The sequence below is a fragment of the Sus scrofa genome, chromosome 6 (genome assembly GCF_000003025.6).
Source record: "Sus scrofa isolate TJ Tabasco breed Duroc chromosome 6, Sscrofa11.1, whole genome shotgun sequence".
Classification (NCBI taxonomy): domain Eukaryota; kingdom Metazoa; phylum Chordata; class Mammalia; order Artiodactyla; family Suidae; genus Sus; species Sus scrofa.
Window position 1 is genome coordinate 47,333,342 of NC_010448.4, and position 24,041 is coordinate 47,357,382.

General features: G+C 53.4%; 1 protein-coding gene across 1 annotated transcript in view; it reads left to right on the forward strand.

Annotated features, from left to right (window-relative positions):
- RYR1 (ryanodine receptor 1) overlaps window positions 6,418-24,041 on the forward strand; it is a 118,699-nt gene continuing 101,075 nt past the window's right edge. The window contains 17 exon segments of the mRNA NM_001001534.1: window positions 6,418-6,594; window positions 11,304-11,423; window positions 12,748-12,852; window positions 13,900-13,974; window positions 14,058-14,136; window positions 14,458-14,570; window positions 15,180-15,273; window positions 16,197-16,290; window positions 16,448-16,463; window positions 16,466-16,521; window positions 17,211-17,367; window positions 17,481-17,645; window positions 19,634-19,755; window positions 20,218-20,413; window positions 23,136-23,271; window positions 23,353-23,448; window positions 23,538-23,656. Of these exon segments, the coding sequence (NP_001001534.1) occupies window positions 6,547-6,594; window positions 11,304-11,423; window positions 12,748-12,852; window positions 13,900-13,974; window positions 14,058-14,136; window positions 14,458-14,570; window positions 15,180-15,273; window positions 16,197-16,290; window positions 16,448-16,463; window positions 16,466-16,521; window positions 17,211-17,367; window positions 17,481-17,645; window positions 19,634-19,755; window positions 20,218-20,413; window positions 23,136-23,271; window positions 23,353-23,448; window positions 23,538-23,656 (1,791 nt within the window). The 5' untranslated portion in view covers window positions 6,418-6,546.

Below are 24,041 nucleotides of genomic sequence, written 5' to 3' on the forward strand. Positions count from 1 at the left end.
AAAAAAAAGTATGCCTAATGCGACACATCTCTACACACACACACTTCAAGAGCAAAGTCTGGGTTTCTAGGAGGGCATGTGCCGGTGTAACTAGGCGCAAAGCGGGAAAGTCACAAGGCATGATATTTTGTGTATTTCTTCGTATGTTTCTTTCATGTCTCGCTTCGTTTTAATAATACCGTTTATACCCCAGAGAGCATTTTCACTTTGCTACCTTTAATGGAACAAACCTTTATGTAGCACCTACTGTATACCACACACTTTTCCGAGGGCTTTTCAAATAGTGACTCATTTCATTCTCACACAGTCTCGAAGGCCGTCATCTTATTATGAAAACATTGTAGATGGAAGTTAGCCCTCCAGGAGCCCTCTCCCCACCGCGTAGTCCCTCTCAGGCAGGGGTGACCTATGTCATACATGGTTGGGTTTTACCTGATCTGTTGGCTGTGCGTTTACGTACGTAAAAATGTGCTCATAGACGCAGAGACTTTTCTTTTGAGTATGTATGCTTTTTCTCTTTTACCTGAATGTGTCATGCTTGAGATATTTTTAAATTGAAGTACAAAGAAGAGTCAAATCGTAAGTGTTTAGGTTGTTGAATGGTGACCAACAGAACACATCCATGTGACATTTACACAAATCAAGAAACAGGACATTTCTCATCCCCCACAAGCCCCCTTGTGCCTCCCAAAGGTTACCACCAGCCCAATTTCTCGCTGAGTACTTTTGCCTGCTTTCGAGCTACGCGTAAATGGAATCAGCTATCGCGTCTGGCTTCTTTCACCCAACATCATGTCTTTGTGATTCTTCCATGCTATTGATTTCTTTGCAGCTTATTTCTTTGGTTGCTGTATAGGCCTCCCTCCTGTGACTATCTATGGTTTATTGATTGATTTTTCCTGTGATGGGCATTTGAGTTGTTTCCAGTTTGGGCTGCTGTGAATAATGCTACTGTGATCCTTCTGGCCTCTGTCTGTTGGTGAACAGTGTGCAGGTCTGTAGGGTGGATCCCTGGAGTGGAATAAGTGTCATGGTATTTAGTATGATTCTGCCAAACCTAGTACGGGAGTCACTTGAACCAAAGGTCTCAGGATATTTTTGCTCCTTTCTTTTTTTTCACTGAAAGACGCACCATGGATGGTTTTTTGGATTTCTTTTTAGGGCTGTACCTGCAGCCTATGGAAGTTCCCAGGCCAGGGGTCAAATCAGAGCTACAGCCGCTGGCTTACACCACCACCACAGCAACACAGAATCTGAGCCGTCTGCAGCCTACACCACAGCTCATGGCAGCTCAGGATCCCAGACCCACTGAGCAAGGCCGGAGATTGAATCCTCATCCTCATGGATACTAGTCGGATTCATTTCAGCTGCACCACAGCGGGAACTCCAGAGGTCGGTTTTTAATTAAAAAAAATTTTTTTTTTCTTCTTTTCTTTCTTTTTTTTTTTTTTCTTTTTTAGGGCTGCACCTGCAGCATATGGAAGTTCCCAGGCTAGGGGTCAAATTGGAGTTGCAGCTGCCAGCCCACACACAGCAATACCAGATCTGAGCTGCATCTTTTACGTATGCCGCAGCTTGAAGATCCTTAACCCACTGAGTGAGACCAGGGATTAAACCCCCATCCTCATGGATACTATTCAGGTTCTTAACCTGCCGAGCCACAATGGGAACTCCCTAAAATAAAAAAATAAAAAAATCTTTTATTTTAATGCTTTTTGGACACACCCATGGGATGCAGAAGTTCTGCAGCCAGGGATTGAACTTGCACCACTGCAGCAACCCAAACCACAGAAGTGACAACACCGGATCCTGACTCCTGAACCACCAGGGAGCTCCAGGATGGTTTTTTTCAGATCAGAGCATTTAGACAAGCACAGAGCTCATTCTCTTTGGGTTTTCCATTTCGTGGCAGGCACATGGTTTCAGACATGCTGCCTTCTTTCCTCCACCTGCCTTTTCTCTTCTTTCTCCTTCGACCTCAGGGGTGCTCTCCATGCTGTGCTGTCTATCTAGCGCTCAGCCCAGCGCATATGAAGCACCCGCATCACACAAGGTCATGTAACGGCCCTGGCTGAGCCGAGCCTGCAGTGGGAGAGTGTCTCCAGGCCCCAGGACTCGGAGAAGCCTCAAGGGAGGGAAAAGGCTCCTGCACTGCTTTGAACATGTGCTGCCCTCGTGGCCCTCAGACAATAACACTGACAACCACAAAGGGAAAGAATTATGAAGCAAACCATGAAAACTCACGAAACAATCAAAGGATGCATTTAATAACATCCACATCAAGAGTTATTTTAATGAGGATGTCAGGGAACGAACATCAGAAGACAGAGATGAAAAGCGGTATTTAAAATACCTACAAATCAATGAGAAATTACGATCTAGAACGCACAAGAAACAGCTGCCAGTCAGCAAGAAAAAAAGCCACTCTGATTTTAAAAATGGGCGAAAAGGGAGTTCCTGCTGTGGTGCTGTGGAAACAAATCTGACTAGTATCCATGAGGATGTGGGTTCGATCCCTGGCCTTGCTCAGTGGGTTAAGGATCCTGAGTTGCCATGAGCTGTGGTGTAGGTCACAGAGGCGACTCGGGTGCGGCGTTGCTGTGGCTGTGGGGTAGGTCAGCAGCTGTAGCTTCAATTCTACCCCCGGCCTGGGAATCTCCATATGCCGCAGGGGCAGCCCTAAAAAGCAAAACAAAGGGGGTGGTGAAGAGCGAGTTCCCTTGTCATACAGCAGGTTAAGGATCTGAAGCCACTGGAGTCACTGCTGTGGCCTGGGTTTGATTGCTGGCCCAGGAACTCCTGCATGCTGCAGGTGCAGCCAAATAACTAAATCAATGAAATGGGCAGAGGATGAGCGGGTGACAAGGAGACTCAAAACTCTGCCAGGCACCTAAGAAGAGCCAGCAATTATTGGTAAGAGATCAGGGAAGTGCAAATTGAAACAATGGTGAGTCATCGTATTGGTCTGGCAAAAATTAGAAGCTGGAAAATGCCAAGTGGAGTTTGGGGCTGTGGGGCCCTAAGAACCCTCGTGTACTGATGGGCATAGCCGCTCCTGAGGGCCATTGCCACCGCAGGCAAATTAAATGCGTGTTTGGAGCCGTCACCCCCAAAGTAGCTAGCTCCTGGGTGTGCACACCGAGACATTCTCCCTCAGTTCCGTGAGCCGACACACACGAAGGTGGTCACTGCAATGTTACTTCTGGGAGCTGGGGGCAGCCCGGGCGCCCCCTCTCCAGGTGGGAGGTGAGTAAACAGAAGGAGGCAATCACCAGGGAGGCCCGCACACCCCCCACTGCACAGACCAGGTGTCCATGGAGCAACGGGGGCAGGTCCTAAAACACGTAAGGATGACTGACCAAAAAAAGAAACACTATTAATATCTTATGATATAATGCACAGTGACACAGAATAAATTTCTGTTATATATACAATTCTAAGGAAAAACTTAGCATTTACTATACAAGCATGTATTATATTGGGTATGATAGAGAAACTATAATTGTACTATATGATTATATTAGCCTAAATATCTAATTATATAATTATGCACTATATAATTCAACATGATACAAACTTATGCACTATATATTACAATTGTATCAGTAAGTTAATACACCTAGCAATCTATTATACTTCAAACATTTTTTGTGTAATTTTTTTTTGCCCATGCCCTCGGCATGTGGAATCTCCCAGGCCAGGGATCAAACCCGTGCCACTGTAGTGACTGGAGGTGCTGCAGTGACAATGCCAGATCCTTAACTGACCGCACTACAGGGGACGTCCCCGTGTATAGTTTTAAGAACATGACCTGGGGAGTTTCCGTCGTGGTGCAGTGGTTAACGAGTCCGACTAGGAACCATGGGGTTGTGGGTTCGATCCCTGGCCTTGCTCAGTGGGTTGAGGATCCAGCGTTGCCGTGAGCTGTGGTGTAGGTTGCAGACACGGCTCGGATCCCGCGTTGCTGTGGCTCTGGCGTGGGCCGGTGGCTACAGCTCCGACTGGACCCCTAGCCTGGGAGCCTCCATATGCCACTGCAGAGGGGCCAAGAAATGGCAAAAAAAAAAAAAAGACCAAAAAAAAAAAAAAAAGAACATGACCTGAATATGAGGTACTGCCGCCCCCTTGGATATCTGTGGGTTCCCCATCTGCAGGTTCAACTAACTGCGGATCAAAAAAATTTTTTTTTGAATTTCAGAAAGTTCCAAAAAGCAAAACTTGAATTTGCCACAAGTCTGCAATTATTTCCACAGCATTTAGATTGTATGTAAAACTATTTTTACATATCATTTACATTGTATTGGGTATTATATATCATCTAAAGATCATTTAAAATATATTGGAGGAAATGCATAGGTTATATGCAAATACTACACAATTTTATATAAGGGACTTGGATAGCCACAGGTTTTGGTATCCAGCAGGGTCCTGGAACCAAGCCCTCAAAGGCTGCTGAGGGACAACTGTAATTCTCACAATAGTCTTGTGAAGTCAGTACTCTTATGTTGCCCATTTTCCAGATGAGGAAAACAGAGGTGGAGTAACTTGCTTACATTCACACAGAGGCTGAGCCAGGGATTTGAACCCAGAGTCAGGGTTCCTAACCATTCCACTTTACTGTCTCCGTATGGAATAAAATCTCCCAGTTAGAAGAAAAAGCCAGTTCATCACCAGGGTTAGGCCCCAACCCCCAGAATTGTAATTCTCTGTCTCCCCAGGGCCTTTCTGAGCCACATAGGGCTGCTAGCTGGACCACACTTCATGCAGATGAGTGGCCTGGGCTTTGTAAGTAGGGGAGCCCTGAGAGAGGCAACCAGCTCCTTCTTGCTCCTGGACGCCTGTGGGAAGGGGGGCTGGAAGAGATTAGGTGCTCTGTGGAGCTGGGGCAGAGCACCTCTGCAGTTTCCTAAAACAGGCAACTATGGAACTGGAGGCCCAATGTAGGGTTCCACACACCTGGGCCTCCTGCCAGGCAGGCAACCTTGTGCCTCTGGCTTCAGTTTTCTCATCTGTCCACTGGACTAATTTGGAGAAGACCTCACTTTCTGGGGTTGTAGAGAAAATCCCATGAGGAAATCAATAGAGCCTACCAGGGACTTCTGTCATGGCTCAGCGGTAACAAACCTGACTAGTATCCATGAGGATGCAGGTTCAATCCCTGGTCACGCCCAGTGGGTTGGGAATCTGGCCTTGCCGTGAACTGTGGTGTAGGTCCCAGATGTGGCTTGGATCCCGAGTTGCTGTGGCTGTGGTGTAGGCTGGCACCTACAGCTCCAATTCGATCCCTAGCCTGCCAACTTCCATGTGCCACTGGTGTGGCCCCAAAAAGAAAAAAAAAAAAATAGAGCCTACCACGTGGTAACTGATTGACACAGGGATCAATTAAAGTATTATTATTAAGCTGTAGGTTACACAAAGCAATATCTTGCAGTTCAATAAAATTATACATAGGAGTTTCCTTGTGGTGCAATGGGTTAAGGATCTGGTGTTGTCACTTCAGCAGCTCTGGTCACTGCTGGGGTGTGGGTTCAATCCCTGGCCCAGGCACTTCCCTATGTTGTGGGTGCAGCCAAAAAAACCGCAAAAACTATACAGAGTAAGAACCACATATTTTTATTTCCTCTTCCAAAAAAGTGTAAATAATAGCAGGATTGTTGTAAGACCGAAATAAGATGCAGTGAAAAGATCTCAGCTCAGGGCCTGAAATGTGACAGGCATACAAAAGATGTCTGCTACGGCTGTTATTCTTGCCTCATCAGTTTTTATAATAATGACGACGATAATGATGCGAGCGACACTTACGTAACACATTGTGTATTAGTACAGTTTTTAAATACAATTTTTTTTTTCTTTTTAGGGCAGCACCCGCGGCGTATGGAGGTTCCCAGGCTAGGGGTCTAATCGGAGATGTAGCCAAAAGCCTACACCACAGCCACAGCAACGCGGGATTCAAGCCGCGTCTGCAACCTACACCACAGCTCAAAGCAACGCCAGATCCTTAACCCACTGAGCGAGTGCCAGGGATCAAACCCGCAACCTGACGGTTGCTAGTTGAATTCGTTTCTGCTTCGCCACGAGGGGAACTCCAGAGTCTTTATTTTTAATCACTATGTCTGATGGTTTTTAAAGCCGGGAGACCTGGTGCATAACCCCGACATCAAGCAGGGCCTTCCCGGCTCAGAGCCTCAGTTTGGACTTTGTGAAATGGGAGGAGAGAGGAGAGAGGGTAGCTACCTCCTAGACACTCTCCCTTAACACCTCCCACCCGAACGTGCACCTTTGGCTAAAGTCTGGGATCTGTAGGCGGGGCTCCGTCAAAGGGGCGTGGTCTTGTCGTCGGGGCCCAATGGAGACCGGAGGGCGGAGACCTCCTACCAGCTCTGAGCTGCACGCGAGTCTTCCTCGCAGTTCCATCTACCCCGCGGGTGCCTCTGGGGTTCCCAGAGGTCTCCGACCCCAGCCGCCCCCGGCCCGCCCGCCCGCCCAGCCTGCGGCCCCCTCCTCCTATTCCCTGACCTCAGCCCCGGCTCCTCGGGCCTCGACATCATGGGTGACGGAGGAGAGGGCGAAGATGAGGTCCAGTTTCTGCGGACAGTACGTATCTCTGTTAGGGGTCTCTGGGGTCATCTCTCGGGTTCCTGTGAATGTTTCTCTGTCTCTGGATGTCTCCGTCGTGTTTGCTGGTGGTCTCTAAGATTCGAGGTCTCTTCTACTGTCCTTTGGGTGACTGTCACTGTCTTTCTCCGTTTCTGTCTCTCTCAGTCTCCCCCACCTTTCTCGCCTTAGAATTAGTAGAATTTGGGACTGCAGGATGGGGAGGGGAACCTTCTGCCACCCTTCCCTCTGATACTAGCGGGTTGTCCCAGAGAAGGGGGCCGCTGAGGGAGCACCCCCTCCCATCACTCTGGAAGCCGGCACTTGGGGAAGGTGATTCTAATTCCTGAGCTTAATTTAGCTGCCCCCCTCCCCCACCACCACCTAGCTCTAATTCTCTTCTTGCTCCAGACTCTGACCTATTTAAATTCTTGGGAAGGGGGCTGGGGTGGACTGGAGGACCCAGCTCCTTTGAACTCCCAGCTCTTGAGGGTCTCCTGGGGTGGGCGGGTGGGGTCTCTCTAGTTCTAGGTCTTCTTTTTTCCCCCACTTGGTTTTAGGGAGGAGGGTCAAATATGGCTGCCAGTGGTCTCTGGGGGGGTGCCTTTTTCTATCTGTCTCTTTGGATTGTTTGTGTCTGTATCTCTCTCCATCTCTGTCTGCTGGTCTCTGTCTCTGGCTTTGTTTTGCCGGTTTCAGGCCCTCTGTGTTTTTTCTTGCTGTGTCTCCAGCTCTGTCTCTCCCCACTTCTCTGATCCCCGGCTGGGGGGCAGGGATGGGAACGGGAACAACAGGTGTCCCTCCCAGAATAGCCCGCTTTTCTGGGGCCTGGGCAGGGGCCGTGGAGATGATGGGGGAGGGGCTGCCCCTGGGGAGTCCTTCCCACTTTTCCTTCCCAGTGGTTCAGCCCCGTGGGGGTGGGGGGGTTGTGAGTGTGGGGGTATGTTCTCTCTTCTGGGCTAGGTCTGCTGACCCTGCATTAGCCCCTCCCCACGCCCTCTGGGCCCTGGGAAATGCTGACACAGCATTCTGGCCCCAGAATAGGACCCTGGTGAGCCGGGTCTGGTTTCCCGGGAGGGAGGGATGAACAGCTGAGGCCCGTAGTGAAGGATGGGGACAGCTGGACATTCAGCCACGGGAGAAGGCCTAGCTTCACCCTAGGCTCTTGCCCCAGCTCCAGCCCCTTAGCAGACACCATGGGTTGGGCTCTCTCTCCTCCTCCCCAGACCTAATAAGACCATGGCCATGGCCGTCAGCCCCTGAACAGCCACTCTACCTCAGGCCCCATGCCCAGGCCCTCAGCCTCCTGAGACATCTAATTATATCCTCGCTGTCCTATCTTCTGAGGTAGGGCCCTATCTTTATCTCCATGGGAGATTTGAGGGAAACTGAGGCCTGAGTGGTAGGGTTATGACCAAGGTCAAGGCCAGGAAGTGTCATCTCTGGATCTCCCTGGGGCCCAGACCTCCTGCTTTCATAAGAGGAACCCTGGGCTCAGTCTTGCCAGAGTAGCCAGGGTTGGGCTCTAGAGGCCTGGCCTTGGCATCTCTTGGCCTCATACTGGGTCCATGTCCTGGAACTTTATTGAGGTTTTGTGCTGGTTTTTTCATACATTTGGGATCTCATCCCGCCAGTAAGAAGTAGAGCTTATCTTGCAGCCAAGTACATGCATATATGCACATATATGATAAAAAGTCAACTTTATTGAGCTATAATGGACATGCAAGAAACTGTCCTGATTTTAGGTGTTAGAGTTGGGAAACCACACACACGCATGTAACCACATCATAATCGAGACATAGAAAGGCTTCCTTTACCCCAGAAAGTCCCCTGTGGCTCTTTGCAGTCATCACCTGGCCCATGCGTCATTTCTCATGTTTCATATGAAATACATGCTCGTCCGTCTTGCTGCTTTTGCTCAGGGTAACATTTTGGACTTTCAACCACGTAGCGTGTACCAAGAGCTCATTTCTCTTTGTTGCTCAGTAGTCTTCCATTGAGTGCATTTGTTTATCAGTTCACGTACTGATGGACATGTGGGTTGCCTCCGATTTGTGCTGCTATGGTTGAATCGGGTGCGTTTATACACCTATTTTTAGCTGAAGCATGTTTCATAAAACGTAGGTAGCCCTTAGAGCAGGAAGGATATGCTGCTGTTTTCTGTTGTTGCTCTACTTTTATTTCACTTTTTAAGTATGTTGGTCACGGGCCCCCAAATTCATTTTATTTCCTTTTGATGGGTGTCAACGTCCAGCTCTGCTCAGGCTGGAGTTCCTCAAAAGCACAGCCCACCTCAGAACTTCCTGGGAGCTAGTTAATGGTCCAGATTTGCTGCTGACCTTAGATCTACTGAGTCAGGCTCTTGGTGTTGAGAGTGAGACCTGGGCAGCGAGGACTTTTTTTTTTTAAGGGCCGCACCTGCGGCACATGGAGGTTCCCAGGCCAGGGGGTCGAATAGGAGCTGTTGCTGCCAGCCTACGCCACAGACACAGCCACAACCTTTCAATTTTTAACCAGGCTGCCCCCGACTTCATTCTGATGCAGGAGAAAGTTAGAGAATCATTGGCGTAGAGAGTAGGATCCTTGTCTCTGGTTTATAACTTGGTTTTGCCATTTGCCCGCTTCCTAACTTTGGGCCAGTGATTTTTATTTTTCTCTCCGAGCCTCAATTTCCCCATCTGGAAAATGGGGACAAAAATATATATCATAAGGATTCAAGGGGTCCATGCAAATAGCTCTCTGAGCTCATCTCCTCTCATTTTCTCCCTTACTTCTGATGGCAGCACCACTGTTCTGTCTCCCTTGCTTTTCCTGAATACCCTGCTCCAGGCTGCCCCCCTCTTCCTGGAACGTTCTTCCTCTAGAGATGATCAAGCTCGATTCCTTCTCGTTATTTGGACAAGGCTTAGCTCAAATGTCACCTCCTTGGAGAGGCTGTCACTTTACCCCCCTCACTGATGTCATCTTTACCCCAAAAGCCACTCCCTTACATCACCCTGGGTTATTTTTTTCCATAACACTTATCACTGACATTAAACTTATAAATCTATTCACCTGTTCTTTGCATCTCCCCCCACAAGGATGTCAGCCCCACAAGGACAGGGATTCTGTCTGCTTTATTTACTGCTCTGTATCCAGTACCTAGATCAGTGCTTGGTACACAGCAGGTGCTCAGTCAGTATCTAGCAGATGAATGTAAAGCCCTGTGCAGAAGGTCTAATAGACAGCAAGTGCTTAATAAATGCAAGCTCTATGATCCTTATGCATACATGACACATGCCAGGATGTCAGAGTGGGGCTTATAGGACAGAGCAGTCCTGCCAACAGGTCAGATCTCTCTCCGTCCTCCCGAAAGACTGTGGGCAGCCTGTGTGGGATGAAGTCCAGGACTGGGACATGTTTCTGTGATTTTTCTGGAAGGGCTGGAGGCTATGTGACTTCAGGCAGGGCGCCTAAGCTCCTTGAACCTGTTTCCTTGGCTGTAAAGTGGGATAATCACTGTGTTACTCAGCAGTTACGAGCCAGAGTCTCCATCAGTTTCGATTTAAACCCTTGTCAGTGAAAGTGTTGAGGATGCCCCTTCCTAGATTTATGCTGGTTATAAAGGTATGCGGGTTACTCTGCTAACATATCAAGACGTGGCCTAGTGTTCTAAGAGTGTGGCATATAGAGCCTTGGGGTTAAATCGCAGCTATGTTGGATGTGGGCTGTGTGACCTAAGGCAAGTTCCTTCACCTCTCTGGGCCTCAGTTTCCACAGGTTCACATAATGGGACTTACCGCAGAAGGCTGTTGTGACGATTACATGAGTTAATACAAGCTAAGTTCCTGGAATGGGGGCCCAGCACATAGAAACTTTTCTTAAAACTTTAAAGTGTAGTCTTGAGATGATTTCACATTGAGAGAAAAGTCACAGGGTTAGCTTTAGAGAACTCCATCTGGCCTTCAGTCTTTTTCCCCGAATGTTAAGAAGTGGCACATCTGCTTTATGGTTCCTTCCTCCCTCTCTCTCCGTTTTTCCCCCTAAACTCTTTGGGAGTAATTGGTGGACACGATACCCGGAACCCCTAAATACTTCAGTGCTTATTCTCCTAAAAAACAAAGGCTGTCTCTCACAAAACCACAGAGTAGTTATCAAAATCAGGAGATGGCTCATGGCAAGGACACCCTCATCTAATTCACAGTCCGTGTTTACCTTTCTCCACTGGGTCCCCCCCCCCCACCCGCCCCCATCCTGGAGCCAGGCCAGCCTCTGGCATTGCCTACAGGAGTCATTAGAAAGCATTGACCCCTTACTTATCATTACCCCTTAAACGACAATTAGAGGAGGCTGAGTTTAAAAGCCGCTCAACTCCAGGTGCTCCTATTTCCCATCCTCTAGTGACTCCCCTTGCAGACCCCCACCTGGGAGGCCTTGGGAGCCAGCTGGGCGGGGGTTCAAGTCCCAGCTCCTCCTCTTACCAGCTGTGGCCTTGGACCAGCCCTGTCTCCTCTTTGAGCGGCGGGTTCCCCATTTTAATATGGGCGTGACACTGGCTCCCAACTCGTGGGGCTGTGAGAAGTGAGTAGAGTGCCCGGCAGGGGCCCCTCCTCGGTAAACGGCGAGGGTGGCGGCATCTGTGTCATCACGAGAAGGGCGGGGTGTGGTGGCCGCGGCTGCGGGGCGCGGCGCCGGCCGCCGGGCCGCCCTGACCCTCCGCCGCTCCCCAGGACGACGAGGTGGTCCTGCAGTGCAACGCCACGGTGCTCAAGGAGCAGCTCAAGCTCTGCCTGGCCGCCGAGGGCTTCGGCAACCGCCTCTGCTTCCTGGAACCCACCAGCAACGCCCAGGTCTGTCGGGAGGGAGGGACAGGGGGTCTCGGGGGGTCTCGGGAGCGGGGAGGCCAGCGCCCAAGAAGAGGGGTCTGGGAGCCTGGAGCGGGGACCCGGAGAGGCTGCGAAGAGGGAGAGGGGCTGGAGGTCTGAGGATGGAGAGCCAGGGTCTGGGGGAAGAGGCAGGGGGTCTAAGGTGACAGGGGGTCTGGAGCTCAAGAGGGCATCTGAAGGCTGCGCTGCCGGCCGGGAAGATGGCAGGGGCGCTGCGGCATGGGGGTCAGTCCCTGACCTGGAACTAACTTCTGCGGGTGCAGCCACAAAACAAGGAAAAGAGAGAGAGAGGAAGGAAAGAATGAAAGAGCAAAAAAAGGAGTTCCCTGTGGCTCAGTGGTAACAACCCGACTAGTACCCATGAGGATACAGGTTCAATCCCTGGCCTCCCTCAGTGGGTTAAGAATCCCACGTGGCTGTGGCTGTGGTGTAGGCCGGCTGGTGCATCTCCGATTTGACCCCTAGTCTGGGAACTTCCATATGCTGAGGATGTGGCCCTAAAAAGAAAAAAGAAAAAAAGAGGGGTCTGAGGAGCGAGGGGCAGGGGGTCTGAGAGGGCAGAGGGTCTTAGATCAGGGTAAAAGGGCCTGGAAGGTCACAGGGGTGCCACAGCGGCCTGACCGGGGAGGTGGTTGGAGGCTGAGAGGTGGAGGGAGGCTGGGGTCTGAGTCTGAGGACACCACAGGGTCTGAGGGAGGAGGTGGCCTGGGGGGATGGAGTGCTTCCTGGGGGAGAGAGAGAGAGACGTGGGACTTGATGGCGGGTGAGGCCAAGGGTCTGAGGGGACAGAGTCTTGGGTCCAAGGGGCAGGGTGTCTAAGTGCCTCAGGTGATAGGGGGTGGACTGAGGTGGCAGGTGTGACTTTGAAGCAGTGTTCACAGGGTCTGAGGGAGGAGGCAGGAGCCGGGACGTCTGCTAGTGATGGAAGGGGGTGGGGCTTCCTTTGGGATTGGGAGAGATTGGGGTTATTTGCAGGGGAGACTCCATTGCAGTGTGTCTGAGGTGGGGGAGGCTGCGGGCTGAGGCTTCCTATGAGATTAGCCAGGGTGTGGAAACTTCTGGGAGGTCCAGGTAGGGCGTGGGGATGTGAAAGAGGAGACAGAGCCGAGGTGTTTCCTGCGCCGGTGGTGGGGATTCAGGGTGTCTGAAGTGGGTGGCAGAGGGCAGGGCTTCGTGGAGGGTTGGGGCTGGGTCTGGGTCTCTCAGGGGCGTGAGTGCTTAGTATGGGGCAGAGGGTGCACCAGCACTCAGGGGCCTTCAGCACCCCCTTCCACCTCTCCGCCCCCAGAATGTGCCCCCCGATCTGGCCATCTGCTGCTTCGTCCTGGAGCAGTCCCTGTCCGTCCGAGCCCTGCAGGAGATGCTGGCCAACACCGTGGAGGCCGGCGTGGAGGTGAGGCTCCCTCCCGAGTGGGATGGGTGGCAGGGACGGGTGGGCAGACCTGGGAGTCGTTTACCAGCTGCTCTTCTTCCTCTCTCTGCCCTGCCCCCCACAGGCCCTCAATTTGGATAAGTGGGTAGGTCTGGCCTCGGGTGTCATCTGTCTTTCCCACCTCTCCTGACCCCAGGCCGGCCTCTGGAGCCCACATCCTGCACACAGAGGCTGGGGGGTCTCCTCCGTCTCAGCTGTCAGGGTCTGTGATGCCCAGAACTGGCCGGGCAGGAAGGCAGGAAGGGGGTGGGGGCTTCTGAGCCCCGCCCCCGTTCCCCCCACTCCGCCTTTCTCCTCTTTTTTCCCTTGTTCCCCAACCCCCATCCCGGCTCTTCTCTGCATGGGACCTCACCTGCCATCACCTCCCTCCATCCCGAGTGTGAGTCTCCTCCGGTCCAGGAGTGGGTTTGCCATGTGACCATATGGCCCCATCACATGGCCCCCTCAGAGCATGGGCGTGTGAGAGCCGGGATGAGGGGCATGCTGTCAGAGAGCGCCCGGGTGTACCCTCTCCCAGAGGAGGGCCATGTCTCCTTGAGCCCGGGGGGTGTGCGGTAGCACAGGGCAGGTCCCTATGGGTGATGCTGCAGCGTTTCACAACTGGTAGGACTGTACCGGTGCACAGCCATGGTCATGACAGGAGGGAGCAGAGGGCGCCAAGGTCCATGGAACACAAGACACGGGGGCTTCCCTGAGTGTCCCCAGGTATCTGAACCTCTGGAAGAGGGGTTCAGCCCTCTGAGTGACTTTGGGGCCTCGTTAACAAGTTGAAGGAGGCAGGGCTTTGGGGAACATAAAACACCCCCTGCACAGGCTTGTCGGAGACAGAGCCCCTGCTTCCATGGGCAGGGAAACTGAGGCAGAGACTCTGCTGTGGGTCTGAGCTGAGCCTTCTTTGCGTCCAGGCCGGAGCATGGTATTTTGCTGGGGGGGCATAGTCCCACCTGGGCCAGGGCAGAGGTGGCAGGGGGGCTCTGTTCTCACTCTGTGCCCTCTCTCCCCCCGCAGTCCTCCCAGGGCGGGGGCCATAGGACGCTCTTGTACGGCCACGCCATCCTGCTCCGGCACGCGCACAGTGGCATGGTGAGTGCATGCGGGAGGCGGCACGGGCAGGGGCCGGGAGTGTGGTGCCGGGCCCGGAGGCTGACTTCCCCCTACAACCCTAGTATCTGAGCTGCCTCACCACCTCCCGTTCCATGACTGACAAGCTGGCCTTCGACGTGGGACTGCAGGAGGATGCGACAGGTCAGGGGCTGGAGGGAGAGGGCACGATGGGGACACTGCAGGCAGGGGGCTGCAGAAGGTCTGCAGAACCCTGGGCATGGGCATGGCAATGTTCTGGGGGCAGAGACGGGGGCTCAGGGCTGAGAGTCGGGGGTGTGGCTGGACACATTCTGGAGAGAGAATCCGAGGGTGGGAGCCAGGGACTGGGAGGCAGAGAGGTGGTGGCAGTGATAAGAGAATTGGAGGCAGAGGGCCTGGGAGGCTTGGTGGCTGGGAATGCCTTAGGGAAGAGCATCCTGGACCACCACCATCCAGACAGCCCCCTCCTGCCCTCACCCATAGGAGAGGCCTGTTGGTGGACTACACACCCGGCCTCCAAGCAGAGGTCGGAAGGAGAGAAGGTTCGAGTAGGGGATGACCTCATCCTCGTCAGTGTCTCCTCTGAGCGTTACCTGGTGAGCGCCCCCCCCCGCCCCCGCAGGTCCTACACCCCCCCACCCCTCTCCCCACCCCGTGGCTGGAATTGACCCACCTCCTCATTGTTGGTGGTCACTGGCCCCAGGGTCCTGGCACCCAATTTCCAGTTTCCATCCAATTTCTGGTTTCTTTCTTTTTCTTTTCTTTTTTTCTTTCTTTCTTTCTTTTTTTTTTCATCTTTTTAGGGCCCAACCCTCATCATATGGGAGTTCCCAGGCTAGGGTTCAAATCGGAGCTATAGCCGCTGGCCACAGCCACAGCCACAGCAATGCCAGATCTGAGCCACATCTGCAACCTACACCACAGCTCAAGGCAATGCCAGATCCTTAACCCACTGAGCAAGGCCAGGGATTGAACCTGAATCTTCATGGATGCTAGTCAGATTCGTTTCCTCTGAGCCACGACAGGAACTCCCAATTTCTGGTTTCTGATGCCCCGTTTCCCGACTTGATCTCCATTTCCTGATCTAATTTTCTGTCCCCCATCTGCCGGTTTCCTGGTTTCCACCCTTGGTTTCTGACTGGCTCTGGAACTCTTGTCGCCCCCACCCCCATCATCTCTGACCATTGCATCCTGGTTGCCTTCAGCACCTGTCGACAGCCAGTGGGGAGCTCCAGGTTGACGCCTCCTTCATGCAGACACTGTGGAACATGAACCCCATCTGCTCTGGCTGTGAAGAAGGTGAGGACCCCAGACTTTTGGCCCCTAAAGTGAGACCCCCCCCCAAAAACAGACCTCCAGTATCGCCCCTCAGATCCCAAATTATGACCCTCATGCTTAGATCTCCAACTGACCTCAACTCCAGAGCCCTGGGGCTCAGACCTCCAAACCCCGAGCTCAGCATCAGATGCCAAATTCAGACCCCCAAAGCTCACATGCCAGACTCAGGTCCCGGAGGTCAGACCCCTAAACTCAGATCCAAAGCTTGAAACATCAAATTTGAAGCTTATCCCTCAGACTCCAAGCCTCAGATGACTTAGCTCCCCCCAAACCAGCCCCCCGCCATTCAAACTCATCCCCAAACTAAGACCCCTGATTCAGACCCCAAAACTCAGACCCCCAGCTTCCAACTATAAAGCTCATATCTCCCCACACTCAGAGACCAAATCTAAGGCTTCCAAACCTCCGACCTCAAACCTCAGATACTGGCCTCAGATCTCCAAAATGGCCCTCAAAATTCAGACCCTGACTTCAGACCTAACCCCTATACGTCTAATCCCAGACCCCAAAGCCAGCCCTAGAACCCAGATTCCACTGTCGGGGAATGTTAGACCCAAGTCTCTGATGATGTTCTGTGACCTCAACCTCAAAAATCCAAACTCAGCCTCTTAAGCCCCAGACCCACAAACCTCCCAGCCTCATCCCTGGATCCTTAGACCCTCAAACTTAGATCCCAAGTCTCATGCCCCCACTTCCAGCCTCACCCTGAGCCCAAATCTGAGGCTACCACTTCGTACCCTGAAACTCACATATCCAGCTGCGGACCCCCGCCACCAGCCCCCAGCCTCCTGCAGGGGAGAAGCAGGGCTCCCAGGCTCCACATTGGCTCCGGGCCCTTCTGCAACCCCAGCTCCCCTGTGACCACCGTCCCTTGCTCTGTCCAGGCTATGTGACTGGGGGTCACGTCCTCCGCCTCTTTCACGGACACATGGATGAGTGCCTGACCATCTCCCCCGCTGACAGTGATGACCAGCGCAGGTCTGGGCTGGGGGCAAGAGGGCCTGGGGTCTTGTGTTTGGGGGCGGTGTGGCAAAGGCTGGCGGGGGGCAGCCTGGCACCCTGTGGGGGGATTAGGGAGCAGACTCTGGGTGCCTGGAGCCTGAACCCCTGCCCTCGCTCTCTTCCACGTGCACAGACTTGTCTACTACGAGGGGGATCTGTGTGCACCCACGCCCGCTCCCTCTGGAGACTGGAACCGCTGAGAATCAGGTAGGGGGGCAGGAGGCAGGCTGGGGAAGGGGCTAGAAGTTCCTGGGGGGCCTGGGAGGAGAAGAGGATCTTTTTTTTTTAAGGGCCACTCCTGTGGCCTATGGAGGTTCCCAGGCTAGGGGTCCACTCGGAGCTGCAGCGGCCGGCCTACACCCCAGCCACAGCAACGCTGGATCCTTCACCCCTGAGTGAGGCCAGGGATTGAACCTGCATCCTCATGGACACGAGCTGGGTTCTTAACCTGCTGAGCCACAATGGGAACTCCGAGACGAGTGTCTTGAAGGAAGAACTGAGGAAGTGATTGGAGGGTTTTGGGGAAAATCTGGGATGCCTAAGAGAGAAATGAGGGTTCTCAGGGTCCTCGAATCCCAGAGAAAAAAAAGGTCTTGGGGATGGTGAGGGTTCCCGAGGGAGTGATCAGTGTCCTGAGTGACACTCTGGGAAGTGGAGGGGAGAAAATGACAGCTCTGGGAAAACTGGGACACTGGAAACATCTGGGGCGCCCTGAGGAAGTGGTGAGGGCCTAAGAGGAGACTGGGTTCCTAAATGAGGACTGGGGGGTCCTAAGAAAGATCTGAGGGCTTCGAGGGGGGGGGCACCCTGGAAGAGGGCTAAGGGCTTTCACCCGAGACTGTGGTGTCCATGGGAGACCTGGGGGCCTCGGACCCCCTCCTTATCACCCTCTGCAGCTGGAGTGGGAGCCACCTGCGCTGGGGCCAGCCGCTTCGCATCCGGCATGTCACCACCGGGAGGTACCTGGCGCTCATCGAGGACCAGGGCCTGGTGGTGGTTGATGCCAGCAAGGCCCACACCAAGGCCACCTCCTTCTGTTTCCGCATTTCCAAGGTCGGTGGGGGTCAAATATCCTCCCTCAGCTGGAGCCCCAAATCCCACCCCAGCCGCCCCCTGCCGTCTCTCAGCTCTGCCTGCCGGCTGACCTCTGTCCCCTACCCCTGCAGGAGAAGCTGGATACGGCCCCCAAGCGGGACGTGGAGGGCATGGGCCCCCCTGAGATCAAGTATGGGGAGTCACTGTGCTTCGTGCAGCATGTGGCCTCGGGCCTGTGGCTTACCTATGCTGCCCCAGACCCCAAGGCCCTGCGGCTCGGCGTGCTCAAGAAGAAGGTGGGTGTCTGGCCAGGGGAGGTGTGGGGTGTAGGCAGGGCCAGGAAGGGGACTGGGGCTGGTCATGCTTGAGCCTTCAGGAGGTTGAGGATGGGATTGAGAAAAAGACAATGACTGAGAGAGAAACTAAGGTTGAAAGAATGGAGTTCCTGTTGAGGCTCAGTGGTAATGAACCTGACTAGTATCCATGAGGATGCAAGTTCAATCCTTGGCCTTGCTCAGTGGGTTAAGGATCCAGTGTTGCCACAAGCTGTGGTATAGGTCACAGATGGAGCTTAGATCTGGTGTTGCCGTGACTGTAGTGTAGGCTGGCAGCTGTACCTCTGTTTCAACCCCTAGCCTGGGAACTTCCATATGCTGAAGGTGTGGCCCTAAAAAGGCAAAAAGGAAAAAAGATTGAGGAGTTCCTGTCGTGGTACAGCAGAAACGAATCTGACTAGGAACTATGAGGTTGTAGGTTCGATCCCTGGCCTTGCTCAGTGGATTAAAGATCTGGCGTTGCTGTGAGCCGTGGTGTAGGTTGCAGGCACGGCTCGGATCCCACATTGCTGTGGCTGTGGTGTAGGCCGGCGGCTACAGCTCCGACTGGACCCCTAGCCTGGAGACCTCCATATGCCACCGGTGTGGCCCTCAAAGCACAAAAGAAAAAAAAAAAAAGATTGAGAGAAGAAAAAAGATATGTGTAAATGTATGGAGAGAGAGAGAGTACACTCGACATGGAGACAGAAAAGTAGAAAAAGTCAGAGACAGAGAAAGGAAAGACAGAGCCAGGCAAAGACAGACAGTGACAAACAGACAGAATAGCATTCAGCCAGTCATTGAGTCCCCCAGTTGCTCTGGACGTATGTGTGGAAAAACAGGTGAGCTATAAAAATAGGTGCGCAGACACCATGACTAAACTGTCTCTGGTGGAGTACACAGTTTTACAACTGAAGAGTGGGCAAGCTACTTTTGACAGCGGGGACAGCATGTGCAAAGGTCCTGAAGTTCGGATGAGGTTGATCTGTTGCAATGACAGAAAGGAGATCTAGTTTGGCTGGAGGAGAGTGAGTGAGAGGGAGGGGTGAGTCGTGGGCGATGAGCACAGAGAGGGGATGGGGACAGGTCGTGTTAGGGCCTTGGGGGACATGGTGAGGTTCCCAACCTTTTCCCTGTGTGAGATGAGTGGGCCAGGGAGGTGACCTGATTCGGGTTCACGGGGCTCCTTTTATGCTTCTGGGAACAAGCCAACTGGGAGGGCAGAGCAGGGAGGCGTGGCCAAAAAAATACCCCCAAACAATGAAGTTTAACCTCTAATGCCTAGAACAGAGTCACTCAACAGACTCACTGGGTGAATGAGTGGGAAGCCTAGGGCGGCATCTGTTTGTGAAAAATGAGGCCTGAAGTGATACCTGAGTAGAGGATGTAGAGATGCGCTTGGGCCAGAGAGGGAGTCAGCAGCAGGTGGATGGTATTTACAGCGCCCTGGGCAGGTCAGCTCAGGGGAGAGCCAGCAGCCATGATGGTCCCACCTCCCAGAAAGGTGCTCAGGCCTTTGTCTGGGACGCGCTCAGTTTGGGGTGCCACTAGAGCTTTGCGGTGGGGAGGTGTAGGCAGTGGTAGATAAAGTGGACAGAATCTGGCCTGGGGACAGACAGACTCAAAGAGGGACTGAGAGAGCAAGGCAGAGAGAGATGGAGAACGTAACAGAGAGACAGGGAGAGAGGCAGAGGGGGGACAGACATGAGAGAGACGGACAAAGACAGAGAAACAGAAATAAGACAGACAGATGGAAACAGAGAGACAGAAAGGAGAGACAGCGAGGGAACAAAAGAGAGATTGAGAATGAAAGACACAGGGACAGGTGGAGAGGGCTAGGAGGAGGGGGGCTGGCAGAGAGATTCAGTGGAGAATGGGGGCAGTTTAGGGCTAGGGTCTGGCGGAGGTCTGGGGAGCATGGCCCTGGGTGACAGGGCCCCCTCCTGACTTCTCTGTCCCACCACTGTCAGGCCATTCTGCACCAGGAAGGCCACATGGACGATGCACTGTCACTGACCCGCTGTCAGCAGGAGGAGTCCCAGGCAGCCCGCATGATCTATAGCACTGCTGGCCTCTACAACCACTTCATCAAGTGAGCCACCTGGCCACTCTGCTGTGGGGGGCTGGGGGCGGCCACAGCTTGACCCCCGTGCTCCTGGTGTTCATGCCCCTGACCTCTGACATCTCTGCCTCTGACATCCGCACCTCTAACAAACACAACCTCTTGACCTCTATACGCTTGATCCCTAACCTGAATGCCACAACCATGCCTTTGACTTCACCTCCCTGATCACCACCTAATCTCACACCCCTGACACCCAGACCCTCGGATCCTGGACCTCCCTAGCCCTGACCTCTGCTTGCATGACCTGTCGCTATGCAGGTACAGGTCCCAGTCCCAGCTCTGGCCCTTGGCCACTGTATGACCCTGGGCCAATGCCGTCTCTCTGAGTCTCAGTCGGTTAAATAGATGTGCCTGTGGGAGTCCTTCGAGGGACAGGGTTTGGGGGGAGTCGCTTCTGGTCCCCGGCTGACAAGTGTGCGGTCCCCACAGGGGCCTGGACAGCTTCAGCGGAAAGCCACGGGGCTCTGGGGCCCCGGCTGGCACAGCGCTACCCCTCGAGGGCGTCATCCTGAGCCTGCAGGACCTCATCGGCTACTTTGAGCCGCCCTCGGAAGAGCTGCAGCACGAGGAGAAGCAGAGCAAGCTGCGCAGCCTGCGCAACCGCCAGAGCCTCTTCCAGGAGGAGGTGAGGCCAGGGCCCGGGAGGGCGGGGTCTTTGGCCGGGGGGGGGGGGGGGGGCTGTGAGAGCAGCCGCGTCTGCCTGGACCCAAGGGAGAAGTGGTCTGAGAGGCAGGATGGATGAAGAGACCTGAGGAAGGATCCTGCCTGTGTCAATGGGGTGGGGGGTGGTCTGGAACACGTGAGGGGGCGGGGCCTTGAGGAGGGTCCGGTCTGGGTTAATGGGCGAGGCTTTGGTGAGGGGCGGGCCTAAGGTGGCGCAGGGGCGGGGCCTGCGAGAGCCAGAACTTTGAGGCAGGGGCGGGGCTTGTTCCCACACCTGGGAGGGGAGGCGGGGCAAGGATAAACTCTTGGCCCTGGAAGGCCTGGAGGCAGGGCCTGGGAAGAAGTCAGAGGATGAGCTGCATGAGGCTGCTGCACTCAGGGGCCCGTGTCTGTAGGGGCGGAGCCTTCGGGGTGGGAGGATAGAACCCCAGTGGATCAAGGGGGCCGAGGCCAAGGCCAGAATGGTGGGTCTTTCTTTGGGTATCTGGGAAGGGAGTGTAGGGAGGGACCTCAGCTGAGTCGGGGGCTGTGAGTCTGTGTGTGTGAGAGGACCTAGGGGGGAGATACAGTGGCACAGGGTCTGAGTGGGCGGGGCCAAGCGGGGCGGGAGGAGGGGGCTGTATTCCCCATCCGCCAGAATCTGAAGTCTCCACAGGGTGATTGGGAAGAAGTTCATTTAAAGTCCTCCAAGTTGGCCCCCCTTCCTAGGGACTCCTAGTCTAGTGGGAAAGGCAGACCTAGAAATGGTAATAGTAACAATAACCGAATTTACTTATGGAGTGGAATTAGTATACACGAAGCATTTAGAATAGTAGCAGCACAAAGTAGACTCTATTTGTAGACTCTATTTAAGTGTCCGTGGCTATTATTACCTTGAGTTTAGCTCTTACTATGTGTTAAGGGCACTATATACTGACCCCCTCCCTGTAGCCCCATGGGGAATTGTAATTCTCATATTACTGAAGCTCAGAGAGATTAAGTAAGAGCCATCTACTCAACAAATAGATTGATGTGGGGGAGGGGGATACGGCTGCCCACAAAACAGACAAAACCGCCTGTCCTTATGGAGTCTATATGGGGGGGTATAGGTAATCAATAAACTAGGAGGATTATACAGAATATTAGATGATGATAACCGCTAAGGAAAAAACAAAGCAGGGCAGTGGTAGGGAGCACCGGGGTTGTTGCAATTGAAAATAGAGTGGTCAGGGAGTACCCGTCATGGCGCAATGGTTAACTAATCCGACTAGGTTGAGGGTTCGATCCCTGGTCTTGCTCAGTGGGTTGAGGATCTGGCATTGCCATGAGCTGCGGTGTAGGTTGCAGACCAAACTTGGATCCTGTGTTGCTGTGGCTCTGGCGTAGGCTGGTGGCTACGGCTCCAATTAGACCCCTAGCCTGGGAATCTCCATATGCTGTGAGAGAGGCCCTAGAAAAGGCAAAAAAAAAAAAAAAAAAAAAAAAAAGAAACTAGAGTGGTCAGGAGTTCTCGTCGCGGTGCAGTGGAAACAAACCCGACTAGGAACCATGAGGTCGCAGGTTCAATCCCTGGCCTTGCTCAGTGGGTTAAGGATCCAGCGTTGCTGTGAGCTGTGGTATAGGTCACAGATGTGGCTCAGATCCCACATTGCTGTGGCTCTGGCACAGGCTGGCAGCTATAGCTCCGATTCAACCCCTAGCCTGGGAATCTCCATATGCCACAGGTGCAGCCCTAGAAAAAAGGCAAAAAAAAAAGAAAAGAAAAGAGAGTGGTCAGGGAGGCTGACCTGATAGAGAGGCAGCCGGGCACACAGCTGAGGGAGGGACAGAGGGGCAGTAGAGCAAGTACATAGTCCACGAAGTGGGAGCATGCGTGGCAGTTTCCAGAATAGTGAGGAGGCCAGTGAGGGGAAGTATGGGAGGAGATGAGGGCAGAGAGGTGACAAGGGCCAGGCCATGGTGAGGACACTGGCTCCGGGAGTCCCAAAGGGTTAAGTCTTTGACAGTTACAACTAGTTAGTGGCAGACTGCTCTGTGTGACTCCGGCTGGCTGTGATCTCTACCACGACACGCTGCCTCTCTTGCTATGGGCCCAGGATATAGACACAGCAGTTGTCCGGCAGCTCTCTTTGTAGCGGCTGAAACTAGAATTAGCCCAAAGGTCCACCACCGCTACAAAGAATCCACAGCTGTGACACATCCGTACGATGGCTGTGGAGGCTCCGCAACAATGGAAATGAACAGACTCCCCCCACATGAAACAATGCTTTTGAATCTTAAAACATTCTATTGAGCAAAAGAATCCGCGTGTATGTCCTGAGGAGGAGAGGAAGGAGAGGCGTGGGAGTGAAGGTGCACAGGGAAGGGTTCCCGTCCCAACATGATGTCCTTGAGGAGGTGGGTTCAATCCCTGGCCTCACTCAGAGTGTTAAGGATCCGGAGTTGCTACAAGCCTTGGTGTGGGTCGCAGATGCAATTCTGATCTGGCTGTAGCTCCGATTCGACTCCTAGCCTGGGAACTTCCATATGCTGCAGGTGCGGTCCTAAAAAGCAAAAAAAAAAAAAAAAAAAAAAAGATAGGGAGCTACCTGGGGATACACGGCTGCCACTAGTTGTTGAAGGAATGTGAATTGGCCAACCTAAGAAAAGCCAGGAAGGGAGGTCCTGGGATTCTGGGGATGACGCCTCTGTTTTTCCCACCTCAGGGGATGCTCTCCCTGGTCCTGAATTGCATTGACCGCCTAAATGTCTACACCACTGCTGCCCACTTTGCTGAGTTTGCAGGAGAGGAGGCAGCCGAGTCCTGGAAAGAGATTGTGAACCTGCTGTATGAGATCCTGGGTAAGGGGCCTCAGTCTTGACTCCCCCAGAATAGCCCAGGCTTCCAGTCCTGTTGGGTCTGACCCCTCTTTCCACCCTCAGCCTCTCTGATCCGTGGCAATCGTGCCAACTGTGCCCTTTTCTCCAACAACTTGGATTGGCTGGTCAGCAAGCTGGATCGACTGGAGGCCTCCTCAGGTAGGAGAACCCAGGGGGAGGGGACAGGGGACAGGGGCGGGGAGGGCAGGGCTTCAGCCATCTCACCTCTCACTCTGATCCCTGGGCAGGGATCCTGGAGGTGCTGTACTGTGTCCTGATTGAGAGTCCTGAGGTCCTGAACATCATCCAGGAGAACCACATCAAGTCCATCATCTCCCTTCTGGACAAGCATGGGAGGAACCACAAGGTGGGCCTCTCATCCCCTCAATTCTGCACTTGATCTTTCCCCACCCCCCCTCTTCACTCTTACCTGGACTCCTCTGCCACATGCTTCTAGCTCAATACAAAGGTCTCAAACTCCTTGTTTTTGTTTTTGTTTTTATGGCTGAACCTGTGGCAAATGGAAGTTTCCAGGCAAGGGGGTGAACCAGAGCTATAGCTGCTGGCCTACACCACAGCCTCATCAACAACGCCAGATCCGAGCCGTGTCTGCCACCTACACCACAGCTCATGGCAATACCAGATCCTTAACCCACTGAGCGAGGCCAGGGATCGAACCTGCAACCTCACGAATACTAGTTGGGTTTGTAACCCACTGAAGCCACAATGGGAACTCCTCAAAGTCATTCTTA